We start from the raw sequence: 15,829 nt of genomic DNA, 5'->3' as shown, positions 1-15,829 counted from the left end.
CTCTGGCGCTTTTTCAAAAATTTGTGAAAATAGAAAAAGAATGATTTTTTTTGTTGTTGTTTTAATATGGTATTTTAGAGAGGAACATGACAGTAAAATTCTTATGCTGTAAAAATGTATGTAATGTAGGTGTATAATGTATTTAAAATACCGAATTTCAGAATGGCGCCAAATAGCAGAATTGCGTCATAGCCTGCGACACTGTGCTACACTGTTGTCAGAGATGCACTGTTGTGTGTGATGGGCAATGGATTCTAAAGGCAAAAAAAGAAAGATAGCTGATGAGAACAGGGGATTTAAAGAAGAATGGACAGACGCGTTTGCTTTCATTGCCAATGCTGAAGGATTGCCTGCGTGTTTGATTTGCAACGAGAAGTTGTCAAATAACAAGAAGAGCAATTTGGAGCGACATTTCCAGCTTAAGCATGCTAAATTTGCTGCCGATCACCCAGTTGGAACGGAGAGAAAAGGAGCCATTGCGATGCTTGTGGAGAAATTTGAAGGTCGAAAAAACAGTTTCAAGAAGTGGATTACATCTCCAAACTCTACCACCGCTGCAAGTTTTGTTGCGGCCCGGGAGATAATAAGGCGCGGAAAACCATTCACCGATGGTGAGTACATGAAGGAGTCATTGGTTAAAATATCAGAGCACCTATTTTCGGACTTCAAAAACAAAACCGAGATCATCCAGAAAATTAAAGACATGCCTCTCTCCGCAAAGACGGTGAAGGACAGGGCCAATAAAATGGCAAACAACATCACCGATCAGCAAATCAAGGACATCAATTCCGCTCCAGCGTACTCAATTGCCTGTGATGAGTCGTGTGACGTGACCGATATCGAGCAGACAGCTGTGTTATGCAGGTACGTGAATTCTGATGGGCCGCAAGAGGAAATGATAGGATTGATGCCACTGAAAGGCCAAACACGGGGTGAGGACATCTGCGAGGCTGTGCTGCAGTGTTTAAATAATAACGGAATAAACACTAACCACCTGATTTCAGTGGCTACAGACGGCGCACCTAGTATGAGAGGGTCGCAAAGGGGGTTTGTGACTTTACTACAAAAAGCATTGGATCGGCATCTGCTCGTATTCCATTGCATCTTGCACCAAGAGGCACTGTGTGCACAAACATTCCCACCGGAGTGTATGGAGGTGATGAACCTTGTCATCCAGATTGTGAACAAAATAATTGCAAAAGCTTTAAACCACCGTCAGTTCCGTGAATTGCTTGATGAAGTTGACAGCGAATATGCGGATCTCCTGCTACACAACAAAGTCCGCTGGCTATCCAGGGGTGACGTTTTGTGTCGCTTTGTAGCTTGTTTAGAACACATTAAAACATTCATGAAAAGCAAAGACCTGAGCTACCCACAACTGGAAGACACCAAGTGGCTGGAAAAACTGCATTTCATGGTTGACATGACACGTCACCTAAACGCGCTTAATAAAAGTCTCCAGGAGAGGGGAAACACTGCACTGCAAATGCTGGAAGCCGTTTTGTCATTCGAGCGCAAACTGGCAGTATTCGCTAGGGATGTACAGCGAGGCACGCTCTCTCACTTCTCCTCCCTGAGAGAGTTCAAAGATGCCCATCAGGATCACACTCTCAACGGTGATTATTTGCAAGGTGCAATCGTTGATATGCAAGCTGCATTTGGGAGCAGATTTAGTGAGTTCCGAAAGGAAAAAATGACACTTTCTTTCCCTGTCACACCCCTGGAAATTGACCCTTCCTTGTTGAATACATTCCCAGGAGTAAATCAAGCTGACCTCGAAATGGAAATGGCTGATATAGCTGACAAAGATTTGTGGGTGGCCAAATTCAAAAGTCTGACAGCAGAGCTTGAAGACGTCAGCCGCCAGAAAGCCCATGCTGCCCAAAATCACAAATGGAGCGACATTGAAAGCCTCCCAACACCAGAAAAACTTGTGTTTGAAACATGGAAGGCCCTTCCCGACACTTACAGGAACATGAAGACATACGCATTTGGGGTATTATCCATCTTTGGATCAACATATCTGTGCGAGCAGATATTCTCAAACGTGAACTACATCAAATCCAAATACCGCACCCGCCTCACAGATGAGAGCTTGCAGTCCTGCGTGAAGATTAAAGTTTCATCTTACATGCCCGATGTTGAGAAGCTGTCCAATGATGTCCGAAAACAGAAGTCACATTGAACAGGTGACAACACAATCCTGTCGCATATTTAGTCGGCCTAACAAAGTGGCTGTTTTTATGACCAGATTTCTGATTTTGTCAGTAGCCTATATATTTATCAGTAGCCATATATTTGTGTTTTATCACTCAGGTCTGAAGATGTATTGTGCGTGTCTGTAGATAAGAGGGGGAAGAGAAGAGGAGGCTCCGGCGTTTGACCCTCGCACTGACTGCTACTTGGCGTTTATGAACCAAAGAGAAAAGGATAATGCACAGAAATCGAACTTTAACTGTCTTGTTTTAATTTTGTTAATTTCAGCTGTTCTGCTGTGTTGTATGTTTAAGCAAGTATTTTAATTGTTTTACTCGTTTGCGATTGTAGCCTCTTTATTTGTGTGTGACGCCACGTGGGGGGAGAATAGAAAAGGATCGTTATATTTATTTTACTCATTTGCACTACTTAGGCTAGCCTACTTAACTTGGCATTTGCGGAAGACTAAAGAAAACGGGATAATGCACAGAAATTGCATAGCCTACTTACCGTTTTAAAAGGCAGTCATTTTATTTTCATATTTGCAGGCGGCGTTTTAAACGCAGACTGTGTGTTATTGCACTCTGTTGCCCAGATAAGGGTGAAAGAGAAGTGTTGCATTGTTATTGAGGTTTGAAGATGACATTTCATTTGCGGTCTGAAAGGCCTATTACGCACACCCCATTGTGTTTTTTTTTCTCGCGACCTCACAATAAAAAGAGGTGACACCAGAAATCTGTATTTGCATGTCTTGTATTTCTATAATCAGTGCAACAAAACATAACGCATTGATACTGTAATGGAAGTTAAACTTCAAGCACCAAATATCGTGCGCCAGCGTAGTCACGTGATGCATCATTCTCTCCAGGATGCGCTGCAGGGAAAATAAACATTTAACCATGAATGTTCATTTTGTATTTGCAGCCTACTTAGTCCTTTCAATAGTATGCTTATATAACTAATGTACTGACAGTCTATGTTGCCTTCATATTAAGGTCATATAAGGCTTTTATTTTTGCGGCTCCAGACAGGTACGGTTTTTGCTTTTTTTGGGCCAAAATGGCTCTTTGAACATTTTGGGTTGCCGACCCCTGACCTAGCAGAATGGGGCATGTATAAAATGAGGTATATTTTCAAAACAGAAAGAGAATGCTACATGAAATTTTAGGTATGGGACCCCAATATGTTCAAGCCCATAATATCACAGTTTTGACCATTTTGGGTAACCTTGGGTTTTTTGTTATTTTGGAACCTATAAGGTCCATCTGATCTTGGCTGACCCGTGTAAAAAAATAATTACTGAGACAACTTGTCTGCATTTTCAAAAATTTTATTTAGTCTAAATATACCAAAATGCCATTACCGCCATGTGTCTCAATGAGGATTAGTGAAATTTTGAATGAAAGTAATTCCTTTGCTTTTAATTTTATTTTCATTTTTCTTTCTGAAATATTACCTCAATACCTTCACTTTTTATCGTGGAAAATATCATGATCTTTGCTTCAACGGTTTTTGGTGTATAGCCTAAAATATATGCACAAGAATGTGTACTTTCTTGATGTCTTTACCGTTACCCAAATGGTAAAATCATGCTGTAACTCAGGGCTTTGACAATAGAGGGCAGTTTAGCTACATGAGGAAGGACCAGGATATTGAGCAGCCATTTTCATCTCCTCTCATCTCATTATCTGTAGCTGCTTTATCCTGTTCTACAGGGTCGCAGGCAAGCTGGAGCCTATCCCAGCTGACTATGGGCGAAAGGCGGGGTGCACCCTGGACAAGTCGCCAGGTCATCACAGGGCTGACACATAGACACAGACAACCATTCACACTCACATTCACACCTACGGTCAATTTAGAGTCACCAGTTAACCTAACCTGCATGTCTTTGGACTGTGGGGGAAACCGGAGCACCCAGAGGAAACCCACGCGGACACGGGGAGAACATCCGCACAGTAAGGCCCTCGCCGGCCACGGGGCTCGAACCCGGACCTTCTTGCTGTGAGGCGACAGTGCTAACCACTACACCACCGTGCCGCCTGAGCAGCCATTTTGAAAAAGAAAATCACTAGTGCATGAATGTTGGAATTCAGGATACTGATCAGGTGAATATGAAATTTGGAGATGTCGGGGAAATTAACAGTCTTTGCCGTTACCCCCGAATGATAAAGATAACAATGCTGCATGTTGAAAAAAAGTTAGTTAGCCAAGTAGCAAGTTAGGATGGGATAATAATTGCATAATTTTTTTTTCTGCACTCAGTGACACGAAAATGCCATGAGATGTCTTTACCGTTACTCTATAGAGTAATGGTAAAGACATTATGGGTAACGGTAAAGACAACAACTGGGCATTATTTTTTCATAATAACAATGATGTCTCTTACTTTGTGAATTCATAAAATATGCTTTTTTTTTTGGTCTATTAAATACATTTACAGGGATTGTAACGAAAATTAGTATATACAAGAATTTTTAAAATGTCTTTACCATTACTCATCACATTTTCTGAGAATGGCCCTCCTACCAAATAAATTCACTTGTACATGTGTATTAACAATAATACAATCAAATGCACAAGGATGGTAGACTTTGGTGCTTTTGGTTTGTGAAATTGTTGTTCTGTTACTCAATGTAAATAAATAGCTTAATTACGTTTTTGTGAAATAAGGATGTATTTATTTGCAGTTAGCAACAGCTTTCAAACAAGCACCAATATAACTTTTTTTTTTTTAAATGTTCCTTTGTAGGTACTGAATGTTTCTGGTTTCATGCATGGAATGCCACTTTTTGTTTTGATTTTTCAAAAGCATATTCTTCTTAAAGCCTTATGCAGTGAAATACGTGTACTGTATTTCAAAATCTTCCATTCACGCTGACCAGCAACACCAAGGAACAGTGACTAATCTTGACAAACCAGTTTATAACTTGCGTAGCAGCCGTTACTGGTAATAGCGCAGTTTACGGCATGTTTTTGTCGAACAGAGCATGTTTGATAGTCCTCAAGAAATGATTCACATTCAGTACCAGTCAAAAGTTTGGACACGCACCTAGTTGTTCATAGGAGTTTCTGTATTTTGATCATTTCCTGCACTGTTGAACAATATTGACGATATCAAAGCTATGAAATAACATATGTGGTAAACAAAAATTGTTAAACAAAAACAAAATGTCTCATATTTTAGATTCTTCAAAGTAGCCAGCGTTAACCTTGATGCCGCTTTGCACACTATTGGGATTATCTTAACCAGCTTCATGAGGTAGTCAAATGGAATGCTTTTAAGTTAACAGGTGTGCTTTGTCAAAAGATAATTAGTGCAATTTCTTGCCTTTTTAATGTGGTTGAGATCATCGAACCGTAAATGATTAAAATGCACTAAATAGCCCTATTCCACAGAAGGGGTGTCCAAACTTTTGACTGGCACTGTATGTCTATTTGAGGTATTACTGAAGTTTATATTGAGCAGGCATAAATCTTTATAAATATGAGTTTAAATATTTGTAATCAAAAGTCTTCTCAGAAAAATGCTTCAAGTGTTTCCATGAGCCAAATTAAGCTGATGGAGGAACCTGGATCAGTTTTTAATTTATGAATTCTTACTGGTTCCACTAGAGGGCAGCAGACGGCCATACATTTTCTGAGACTGGCTGTTCAAACCTTTTAGAAGGCTCAAAAAAGGATTTCTATCAATCAGCCCCTTGTGATCAACTCTATTTGAAGGATATGGTCTCAGATGAATTTAATAGATGCACAGATGTTCAACTATATAAGGCAAATCTATGTGTTCAGTGTCGATTGCATTGGGTTGTGCATTAAAGTTAGATTATTTAATTGCTTAACAAATTTCTCACAAAGGAGCGAGTCATGTAACCAAACGGATGAAAACAGTCACCTGAAAAGTCACAGGAGGCTGCTTCACATGCTTCTTTTCAATCGTCTTGCAGGACCGCTGCGTTGCCGCCCTGGCACGCGTGGAGCGCACGGATTTCCTGTACCCCATGTTCATTGGCGAGGTGGCCCACGTGAGCGCCGAGATCACCTACACCTCCAAACACTCTGTGGAGGTGCAGGTCAACGTGATGTCTGAAAACATACTTACAGGTTAGTGGATATTCAGCATGATTTTATAAATGCGTGGCGGTCTCGGAAAACTTCTCAGAAGTCGCTGTGTCTCTGCGTGGCATATATTTTGAGGCCATTATATAAAACATACACATGTAGTAATGTGATTAAACTTTCCCAGGCCTTCTGCAAAGACCACAAAGGAGCCAGTTTAACAAACAAAGCTGTAAAAATGGCTGCAGGCTATAAATAAGTGGGTATAAAGATTATCATAGTTATTATTTTTTTGTTTATTACACATGCAATTAAATAAATAGAAGTTCCTGAGGACGGTCAGTGTCATTGCATATTTCAGTGGAATCTTTAAATGCAATTTTCTCCTTTTTTACTTTTGGGTGTAACCAGAGGGTGGCACGGTGGTGTAGTGGTTAGCGCTGTCGCCTCACAGCAAGAAGGTCCGGGTTCGAGCCCCGTGGCCGGCGAGGGCCTTTCTGTGCGGAGTTTGCATGTTCTCCCCATGTCCGCGTGGGTTTCCTCCGGGTGCTCCGGTTTCCCCCACAGTCCAAAGACATGCAGGTTAGGTTAACTGGTGACTCTAAATTGACCGTAGGTGTGAATGGTTGTCTGTGTCAGCCCTGCGATGACCTGGCGGCTTGTCCAGGGTGTACCCTGCCTTTCGCCCGTAGTCAGCTGGGATAGGATCCAGCTTGCCCGCGACCCTGTAGAACAGGATAAAGCGGCTAGAGATAATGAGATGAGATGAGATGGGTGTAACCAGAATTTAAAATGCTGGAACTCAGCATTTTGTGGTTGAGATGCACTATATTACCAAAAGTTTATAGACACCTGACCATCACACGAGTATGTGGTTCTTCCCCAAATTGTTGCCACAAAGTTTGAAGCAAACAGCTGTATCAGAGAAACTAACAGCTCCAAACCTGTTCCAGTATGACAATGCCCCTGTGCATAGAGCAAGCTCCATGAAGACATGGTTTGCCAAGACTGAAGTGGAAAAACTTGAGCCCTGACCTCAACCCTACTGAACACCTTTGGGATGAACTGGAACGCTGACTGCACCCCAGGCCTCCTCACCCGACATCACTGCCTCACAGTTAGACTCAGAAGAGCCTTCCCAGAAGAGCAGAGGTTATTCTAAACAGCAAAGACGGATGTTCAACGTGTGGGTGTGATGGACAGTCGTTCATAAACTTTTGGCCATAGTGTTTTTCCAGGGTTTTTTTTTTTTTGAAACATACAATGGGGTTCAGAAGGCTGCATTGAAAATCTGGGAATTTTTTTTCCCCCCTCATTCAAAACTGGAAACAAAAAGGAAAATTTTAGAATTTTTGAAAAAGTTTAAAGCTAGACGGCCTTTCGATTTCATAAAATTGGTGAAATTTAGTTCCCTCTGAAATGTGGTCATTGTGATGTATGTTTATTTCTGTAATATCTCTCAAAATATCAGGCCATTCAAATATCAGCCTGGGAAGTTATTTAACTTGAGTTGATTCCTGAGCAAATAATGTGCATGAAATCGCTCGCTTCACGCAGTCAAGCAGACAGAGGAAGTCCGTGTGCGCATGCGCAGGTTTACCACCGTCGTCTTCTGGGTTTTACGGCAGCTGGCATCCACAGTGTTGCATTACTGCCATCTACAGGTTTACCTTTGAGCGTGCACTGACAGTTCCATCATTCTGTCGCTAAACGAACAGCTGATCACACCGAGGTGCTCGCTGACCGCCGAGATTTATTAGTTTGGTCCTGCGTTTCCTTTCCTTCGTATATAACATAGCGTCTTTTCTTCTCGCTTTCCGTTACTGTAGTCGGTCTTTCACGTTTCATTCGCACACTCGCGTCCTCCATTTTCCTCTCCTGTTTCAAATTTGTATCCCACAATGCCTTGCGCGAACAGGGAAAGCCCACCACATGATGCGTGGCGTAGTATCTTCAACTGGGTCATGGTGAAGCAGGAAAAAATAGCGGAGAATTTAGGGCCATATGGCCCTAAATTTATTAATTGCTCTATTAAAAAAAAACCTAATAAAATTGGAAGTCTGTGATTTTCGAATTCAGTCGCTTTTGGTCCACTAAAGAAACATAATTGGGTGTCAGGGAAAATTCTTTTTATGACCTACGCTTGAAAAATCTGAAAGGCAGTCTACCTTTAAGCAAAGAAAGGAAATATTCAGTATTCAGGACTTGGCATGGTTTATAGGTTGCCATTTAAATGTAATTAAATGTTATAATTAGGGCTGTCAGTTGATTAAAATATTTAATCCATAATTAAATTAATCCATAATCCATGATTAATCACAAATTATCGCACTTTTTAAAAAATCTACGATTAATTTTTAACACTTTAAGCCACACAGCTCATAAAGATGTTTTTCAGTAAAATGCAAAAACTCACTGGTAAATATACAGAACGTTCATGAACAGAAACTACATTTATCAAACACTTTTCACATAACTCACAAATTTCTCAGAATAAAACTAACTCTCTCTCCAGTGTACAGCCTGTGCGCTTAGAACACGCTTAAACACACACACACACACACACACACCCCTGGACCTTAACACGTCTTTTTTCCCCTCTGGACCATGAAAAGCATAAAAATACACACATTTTATGTAAACAGTCAGAATGCAACAATACAAGTTGATTCTGGACATAAGTGCACTTTATCACGACTTGCGCTGACCAGCTACTCGCTACAGCGCTCACTTGTGCTACGTCACTTCCTGATTCCCCAAACTACGGGGGACGGGCACAGAACGTGCACGTGTTAATCACGTTAAAAAAAAAAAAGTGGCGTGAAAAGGAATTTGCGTCAACTTCAACAGTCCTAATAATTCTATTAACTCCTTTGTACAAAAGCTCTGATTTTCTTTCCGTCTTATCCTTTCCATTGAAACACGCATTCAGGTGACACCTTGATGAGTTTGATCTAACATTGGACCATCAGGGTTTATACAAACAGGTGGAGTGCACGTTGTCATTAAAGGGGAACTGAAGTCATTTTTAAACTTGCTTTATTTTTTAATTAACGTGTTATTCAATTACGTTTTCGGTTTTAGTAACCTTATATCGTGATTCATATTGGCAACTAATTGCAATTAAATATTATACTTATCGGCCTGTTCGGTTTTTAGCCATGTTGAATTTAGTTCGTTTTAGGTCATATTTGTGCAGAAATATAGAAAATTTTAAAGGGTTCACAAACTTTCAAGCACCACTGTAACTTGCGATAGCAATGACAAAATAGCTATCAAAAATGCATTCCTATATTTAATAAAATGAGACGGATAGAATTTTAATGATAAAAAATTTGCCTTCAGTTCTCCTTTAAAGCTCAACGGGGACGCACCAAATACGAAGAAACTCTGAAATTCATGTCAATGTTTCAAAGATTCTGCTTTTCACTCAAGATAATATATTTTGGATTATAAACACAAGCACACAAGAGTGCTTCTCACAACAGTGGAAGTGTGACATGTTTCCCCAGGTTGAGAATGCTTTCCTCCAGCTTTTACTTTGGTACACTTGTCAATATGGATCATCTAAGAGATTTTAAAAATTGTAAACGTGTTATCAGCTGTAGAAAGCATACAGTTTCACATGCCATATTAGTGATAGGACGTTATAGTAGTACTTCCCTATGCAGATGTTTTTAAAAGTGCCACAGCTGGAGACTTATTTGCATAACTTTCTGTGGCACCAAACTCAGCAGTTTGCAAAATTCAGGGTTCAAACACTCACTCATTGTTTGAAATTGACAGTGATGCATTGTGTAATTTGTCTTGCAGACTAAAAGGGGTAAATGTCCCGAAAACAAAATGCAACTGTTATGAAAGACACTTTTTATCCCCATTCCAAAATAAACATGACCAGGTGTTGGATTGGACATAAAAGGCTCACCCACAGTTTTTTATTAAAAGGTGAAGAACCCCCAACGTGCCACTTTTGCAAGACATCAAATCATAAATATGACCTAAAACATCAGATCTTCACACAAGTCCTAAAAGTAGATAAAGAGAACCCAGTTAAACAAATGAGACAAAAATATTATACTTGGTCATTTATTTATTGAGAAATTCTTTGGTAGAACGACTTGTGTGCTTAGGGTCGTTGTCTTGCTGCATGACCCACCTTCTCTTGAGATTTAGTTCAGGATGTCCTGACATTTTCCTTTAGAATTCGCTGGTATAATTCAGAATTCATTGTTCCATCGATGATGGCAAGCCGTCCTGGCCCAGATGCAGCAAAACGGGCCCAAACCATGATATTACCACCACCATGTGTCACAGATGGGATAAGGTTCTTATGCTGGCATGCAGTGTCTTCCTTTCTCCAAACATAACGTTTCTCATTTTAACCAAAAAGTTCTATTTTGGTCTCATCCATCCACAAAACATTTTTTCCAGTAGACTTCTGACTTGTCCACGTGATCTTTAGCAAACTGCAGACGAGCAGCAATGTTCTTTTTGGAGAGCAGTGGCTTTCTCCTTGCAACCCTGCCATGCTCACCATTGTTGTTCAGTGTTCTCCTGACTCATGAACATTAACATTAGCCAATGTGAGAGAGGCCTTCAGTTGCTTAGAAGTTACCCTGGGGTCCTTTGTGACCTTGCCGACTATTACATGCCTTGCTCTTGGAGTGATCTTTGTTGGTCAACCACTCCTGGGGAGGGAAACAATGGTCTTGAATTTCCTCCATTTGTACACAATCTGTCTAACTGGTGGAGTCCAAACTCTTTAGAGATGGTTTTGTAACCTTTTCCAGCCTGATGAGCATCAACAACGCTTTTTCTGAGGTCCTCAGAAATCTCCTTTGTTTGTGCCATGATACACTTCCACAAACATGTGTTGTGAAGATCAGACTTTGATAGATCCCTGTTCTTTAAATAAAACAGGGTGCCCACTTTCAATCAATGGGATTGTCATCCCATTGATTGAAAACACCTGACTCGAATTTCACCTTCAAATTAATTGCTAATCCTAGAGGTTCACATACACATACAAAGGGTTCACAAACTTTCAAGCACCACTGTATTCCTCTGCTGTCATCTCATCACTCATCATTGTCTGCCAATCATGGGGGGACCGTGTTCCCCCAGTGTTCCACAACCTTCCTCCATGCTGTATGGTCCTGTGCTGCTCTCTGTAGTTTGCATGTTGTAAGCAACACCTCAGAATCTGGATGTAAGAGCTTTGCGATGTACTCTGGATATAGCATTCTCTTCCTGCCTCTTTCGTGTCTACCATGTTCCGGGACCCATAGAACGAACTTTGTAATTAGTTTCGATGTTGGTCTTTCAGCTGGTGGTTGCATCAGAGGCCGAGGTCCTTTCGGGTTCCCTCAGGCCTGTTATAAATTGGGGATCGTCTGCCATTGGACCATTTAAGCTTGTTTGGGTAGTTGTAGTCAGACTTGTACTCGAGTCAGACTCGTGCCCTAATTTTAAGGACTCGTGACTTGACTTGGACTTGAGCACTGATGACTCGGACTCATGCATTAACTGCATTCAGACTCCTAAAACTCGTGAGCGCGCCATAAACGACTCGCACCTGCACAGGATTAAAGCACAATCAGCACACCTATATGAAAACGCACTTTGCGAAGTATTGAGTTGCGTTTCTGACACATTACCAAGCCTTATTTCCTTGTTTGGTTTCTTGATCCCTGATTTCCTGTTTCTCATCTTTGATTCTGCAGAATCTACGATAGCCTGTTTGTGCCTCGCTTGACCTATTGCCTGTTTTACGATTTTGCCTGCCGTTCTGGATTGTTTACTTGTCTTCACTTGCATTAATAAACACACCTTCTGCACTTACTTCCGTCTCCCAACCATCTCTTATAGAATACTTCACACTCCCTGACAAAGAGAATGCACATTCACCTGTTCATACGTCACGTTCAGGAACAAAGTAATGTTAATGGCGCTGAAACAAAGTCCCTTCCCATGCCATGTGGTGCATAGGGCGGCTCTGATCTCCATTTCCGTAGCCCTCGGCCTCTCGCCTATTACATAGTTAGGGTTACAGTGGGGGGGGGCTAGTCCTCTGGTAACCACGAGAGTTTGACTCCCCACTCGCATCTGTATTGCAGCGTGCCTTGCCAGACAGCAGTAGGTACCATTTTTATGATGGTCTTTGGTATGACCCTACTGTGAGTAGAACTCGCAATCTCCCGATCGAGAGGTAGACACGCTAACCACTAGGCCAACTCGTGGTAATGGCGCTGAAACAGCCATTGTCAAATGGTGCGGTTGGAGTCTTGTTCTCGGACTCGACTTGAAATTTTTTTTAATGACTTGAACACTGGGGGCTCGAGACTGGACTCTGACTCAAGGTTTAGTGACTCAACTACAACACTGGTTGTAGTTGCTTTTGTAGTCAGACATTATTTCAGGGAGGCGGGTGACTAACCCTACGACCCCTATCCCTTTTAGTCGCTTTTTACGAGTCCAGTGGCAGACCCCAAGGGTTGTATTCTACAAGCCGCTCCCACACAGCTAACCGCCCTGGGCTAAACGCCACAAGAGAACTTTTTTACTCGCAAAATACCTTGGATGATGTTTTTAAGAAGGTACCACCACCACCACCAAAAATCTTAGTTTCTGTCATGTGTTTTTAAAGCAGCTCATTTAGCTATTTATTCATTTGTTTTGTTTATATACTTTGTCATTAAAAAAAACTCTCACTCACCCCTGTTAAATAGATTATGTAACAAGGAGCTGTTGAATATGAGATTTATATTTTCAGCCAGTAGTCGACAATGCAGTGTTGTGGCTTGCTTGATAAATAATGAGCCAAAGTATGGTTGGAGGTAGCTACGTGGTTAGTCACACTTCTCAGATATAGACTCAGAGCTGGCCCCTCTCTGCGTCAATGGGGCAAGTGTGGAAAGGATGCAAACATTCAACTTCCTGGTTGTTCTCATCTCAGAGGACCTCTCCTGGTCGGCCAACACCACTGCAAACATCAAGAAAGCACCAAAGACTGCACTTACTCAGAGTGCTTCGGAGGCACAACACTGAAAGGAAGCTGCCTTCCTGGTGGCCTTTTACCGGGTGACCATAGAGAGCCTGCTAACCTATGGAATAATGGTGTGGTATGCAGGCTGCTGTGCTGCAGAGAAGAAAGCGCTCCAGAGAGTGGTGAAGTCAGTAGGCCGCCCGCTCCCCTGTCTGGAGGATATTGCCACCTCACGCTACCTCAGCAGAGCTACCAACATCAAGGACTCCACCCACCCCAGCCAACACGTCTTTGAACTGTAACCTTCCAACATGTGCTGTCCCCCCCCCCCCCCAAAAAAAGCAATTTGCACTTTAAATAATAAGCACCTGCACTTTATTTTTGTACAGATTTTTTTTGGTCTTCAGTGTCCTGTTTTTCTACGTTTGCACCATAGAGTGGCAATTTTAATTTGGTTGTATACATTTACAATGTGGGCGGCACGGTGGTGTAGTGGTTAGCGCTGTCACCTCACAGCAAGAAGGTCCGGGTTCGAGTCCCGTGGCCGGCGAGGGCCTTTCTGTGTGGAGTTTGCATGTTCTCCCCGTGTCCGCGTGGGTTTTCTCCGGGTGCTCTGGTTTCCCCCACAGTCCAAAGACATGCAGGTTAGGTTAACTGGTGACTCTAAATTGACCATAGGTGTGATTGTGAGTGTGAATGGTTGTCTATGTGTCAGCCCTGTGATGACCTGGCGACTTGTCCAGGGTGTACCCCGCCTCTTGCCCATAGTCAGCTGGGATCGGCTCCAGCTTGCCTGCGACCCTGTAGAACAGGATAAAGCGGCTACAGATAATGAGATGAGACATTTACAATGACAATAAAGGCAATTCAGTTCAACGTATAGGGTTTACAAACGTCTTTCTGAAGTTTTTCTGCTGTAAGGATTTTTGCTTTTCGTTAAATACTGTTAGATCTGATCTGATTTCTTGTCAGATGTAGGGTTGTAGAGTATTTCTTAATCTTCTATGAGGTGGATGAATCATAGCTTTTAAGAAAATTCCCCCTGAAAGAGTTGGACCATTTCGTAACGTTGAAAGAATGTGACTTGGAAGTCTAATGGCACTACACAAGTATCCAGGTTTGATGCATTCCTTGAAATAATACAATTGAAGATTTGTATATTTTTAAAGGAGGAACATTTTAAGCAATCCCCTCGAGTCTGTACATTTTCCAGGATGATTTTACTGTTGTAGACTCCGTTTGGTTGTAAGTTAAAATAGACGGTCTTAGAAGAGTCAGAAATTGGGAGTGCTGTGAAGATGCTTGTCTAAAAGCCCACCAGTAGGAGGACGGTGTAGGATCAAGGGAACCTTACAGAGCAGCTCTGTTTACGCGACACTGATTGATAACGAGGGGTGTAACGATGCATCAGGACATGATGCAAAACTTTGACGATGTGCATCGTGGAAATGTGCGATTCACATTGTGAAAATCAGCATTCTAGTAATTATTGCATCTAATGAAGTTGCACTGTTGTGTAATCCCAGAGTTAAAATATACAGATGATCATATTCTTTTGTAGAGAGCCTGCATCATTGTGAAGTAACTGATAACTCAGGACAACAATGACCGACACCCATTCTATAGATTACATGGTTACACAACCATATTATAATCATTAAAAAGAGCTCTCCAGTAGCTCCATGACACCAGCCCCACTCCACTGCAGTCTATAGTGTCTGATAAAGTGTGTGCGGAAGTCAGTTTCCGGTTAAAATGCCATCTCAGGTGCTGCTGTGGAGCTCCTTATGTTTCAATCGATTATTTTTCCTTAGTCAGAGACTATTCGATCACATTTTTGGGAGAACTGTAGATATATTTACAACCCCAATTCCAAAAAATGTTGAGACGCTATGCAAAACATAAATAAAAACAGAATATGAAGATTTATAAATCATAGAAACCCTTTATTTCATTTAAAATGGTACAAAGACAACACAACAAATGTTGAAACTGTGAAATTTTGTTTTTTGAAAAATATATGCTCATCTTGAATTTGATGTCAGCAACACATTTCAAAAGCTGCTTTCTGTACGTGTTAAAACTGTATTGCTCTGTAGTAAGAGCTCAGGTGCTAAACTGGCCTGCCTGCAGTCTAGACCTGTCTCCCATTTAAAACCGGTGCATTACGAAGCGCAAAATACGACAAAGGAGACCCTGAACTGTTGAGCAACTGAAATTGTATATCAGGCAAGAATGGGACAACATTTCTTTTTCAAATCTACAGCAATTGGTCTCCTCAGTTCCCAAACGTTTACAGAGTGTTGTTAAAAGTAGAGAAGAAAGAAGAAACCTTTGTCACATGCACACTTCAAGCACAGTGAAATTCATCCTCTGCATTTAACTCATCGGAAGCCGTGAACACGCGTGCGCGCACACACCCAGAGCAGTGGGCAGCCACACCAGAGTGCCTGGGGAGCAGTCAGGGGTCAGGTACCTTGCTCAAGAGCACCTCAGCTCAAGGCCGCCCCACATCAACCTAACTGCATGTCTTTGGATTGCGGGGAAAACCGGAGCACCCAGAGGAAACCCATGCAGACATGGGGAGAACAT

The 15,829-nt window shown here is 41.7% G+C and overlaps 2 protein-coding genes across 5 annotated transcripts in view; both read left to right on the top strand.

Moving 5' to 3' along the window:
• Positions 1-15,829, top strand: part of acot7 (acyl-CoA thioesterase 7) — a 305,552-nt gene that overhangs the window by 97,320 nt on the left and 192,403 nt on the right. For all 4 annotated transcript variants that reach the window (XM_060931526.1, XM_060931523.1, XM_060931524.1 and 1 more), the window contains exon 3: positions 6,141-6,297. In XM_060931526.1, coding sequence (XP_060787509.1) covers positions 6,141-6,297 — 157 coding nt within the window. The remainder of the gene's footprint in view (positions 1-6,140; positions 6,298-15,829) is intronic.
• On the top strand, positions 88-2,434 carry LOC132892464 (general transcription factor II-I repeat domain-containing protein 2A-like). The gene is made up of 2 exons (XM_060930748.1): positions 88-2,189; positions 2,317-2,434. The coding sequence occupies exon 1, from the start codon at positions 248-250 to the stop codon at positions 2,183-2,185; it is 1,938 nt and encodes a 645-aa protein (XP_060786731.1). The 5' UTR covers positions 88-247; the 3' UTR covers positions 2,186-2,189; positions 2,317-2,434.

This window comes from Neoarius graeffei, chromosome 10 (assembly GCF_027579695.1).
Source record: "Neoarius graeffei isolate fNeoGra1 chromosome 10, fNeoGra1.pri, whole genome shotgun sequence".
In the NCBI taxonomy this organism is placed as follows: domain Eukaryota; kingdom Metazoa; phylum Chordata; class Actinopteri; order Siluriformes; family Ariidae; genus Neoarius; species Neoarius graeffei.
Note: the sequence above shows the minus strand (reverse complement) of the source record. Positions and strands in the feature narration are given on the sequence as shown.

Excerpts from the sequence above, each read along its gene's own strand:
- LOC132892464 (XM_060930748.1), top strand. The coding sequence starts at position 248 with ATGGATTCTAAAGGCAAAAAAAGAAAGATAGCTGATGAGAACAGGGGA.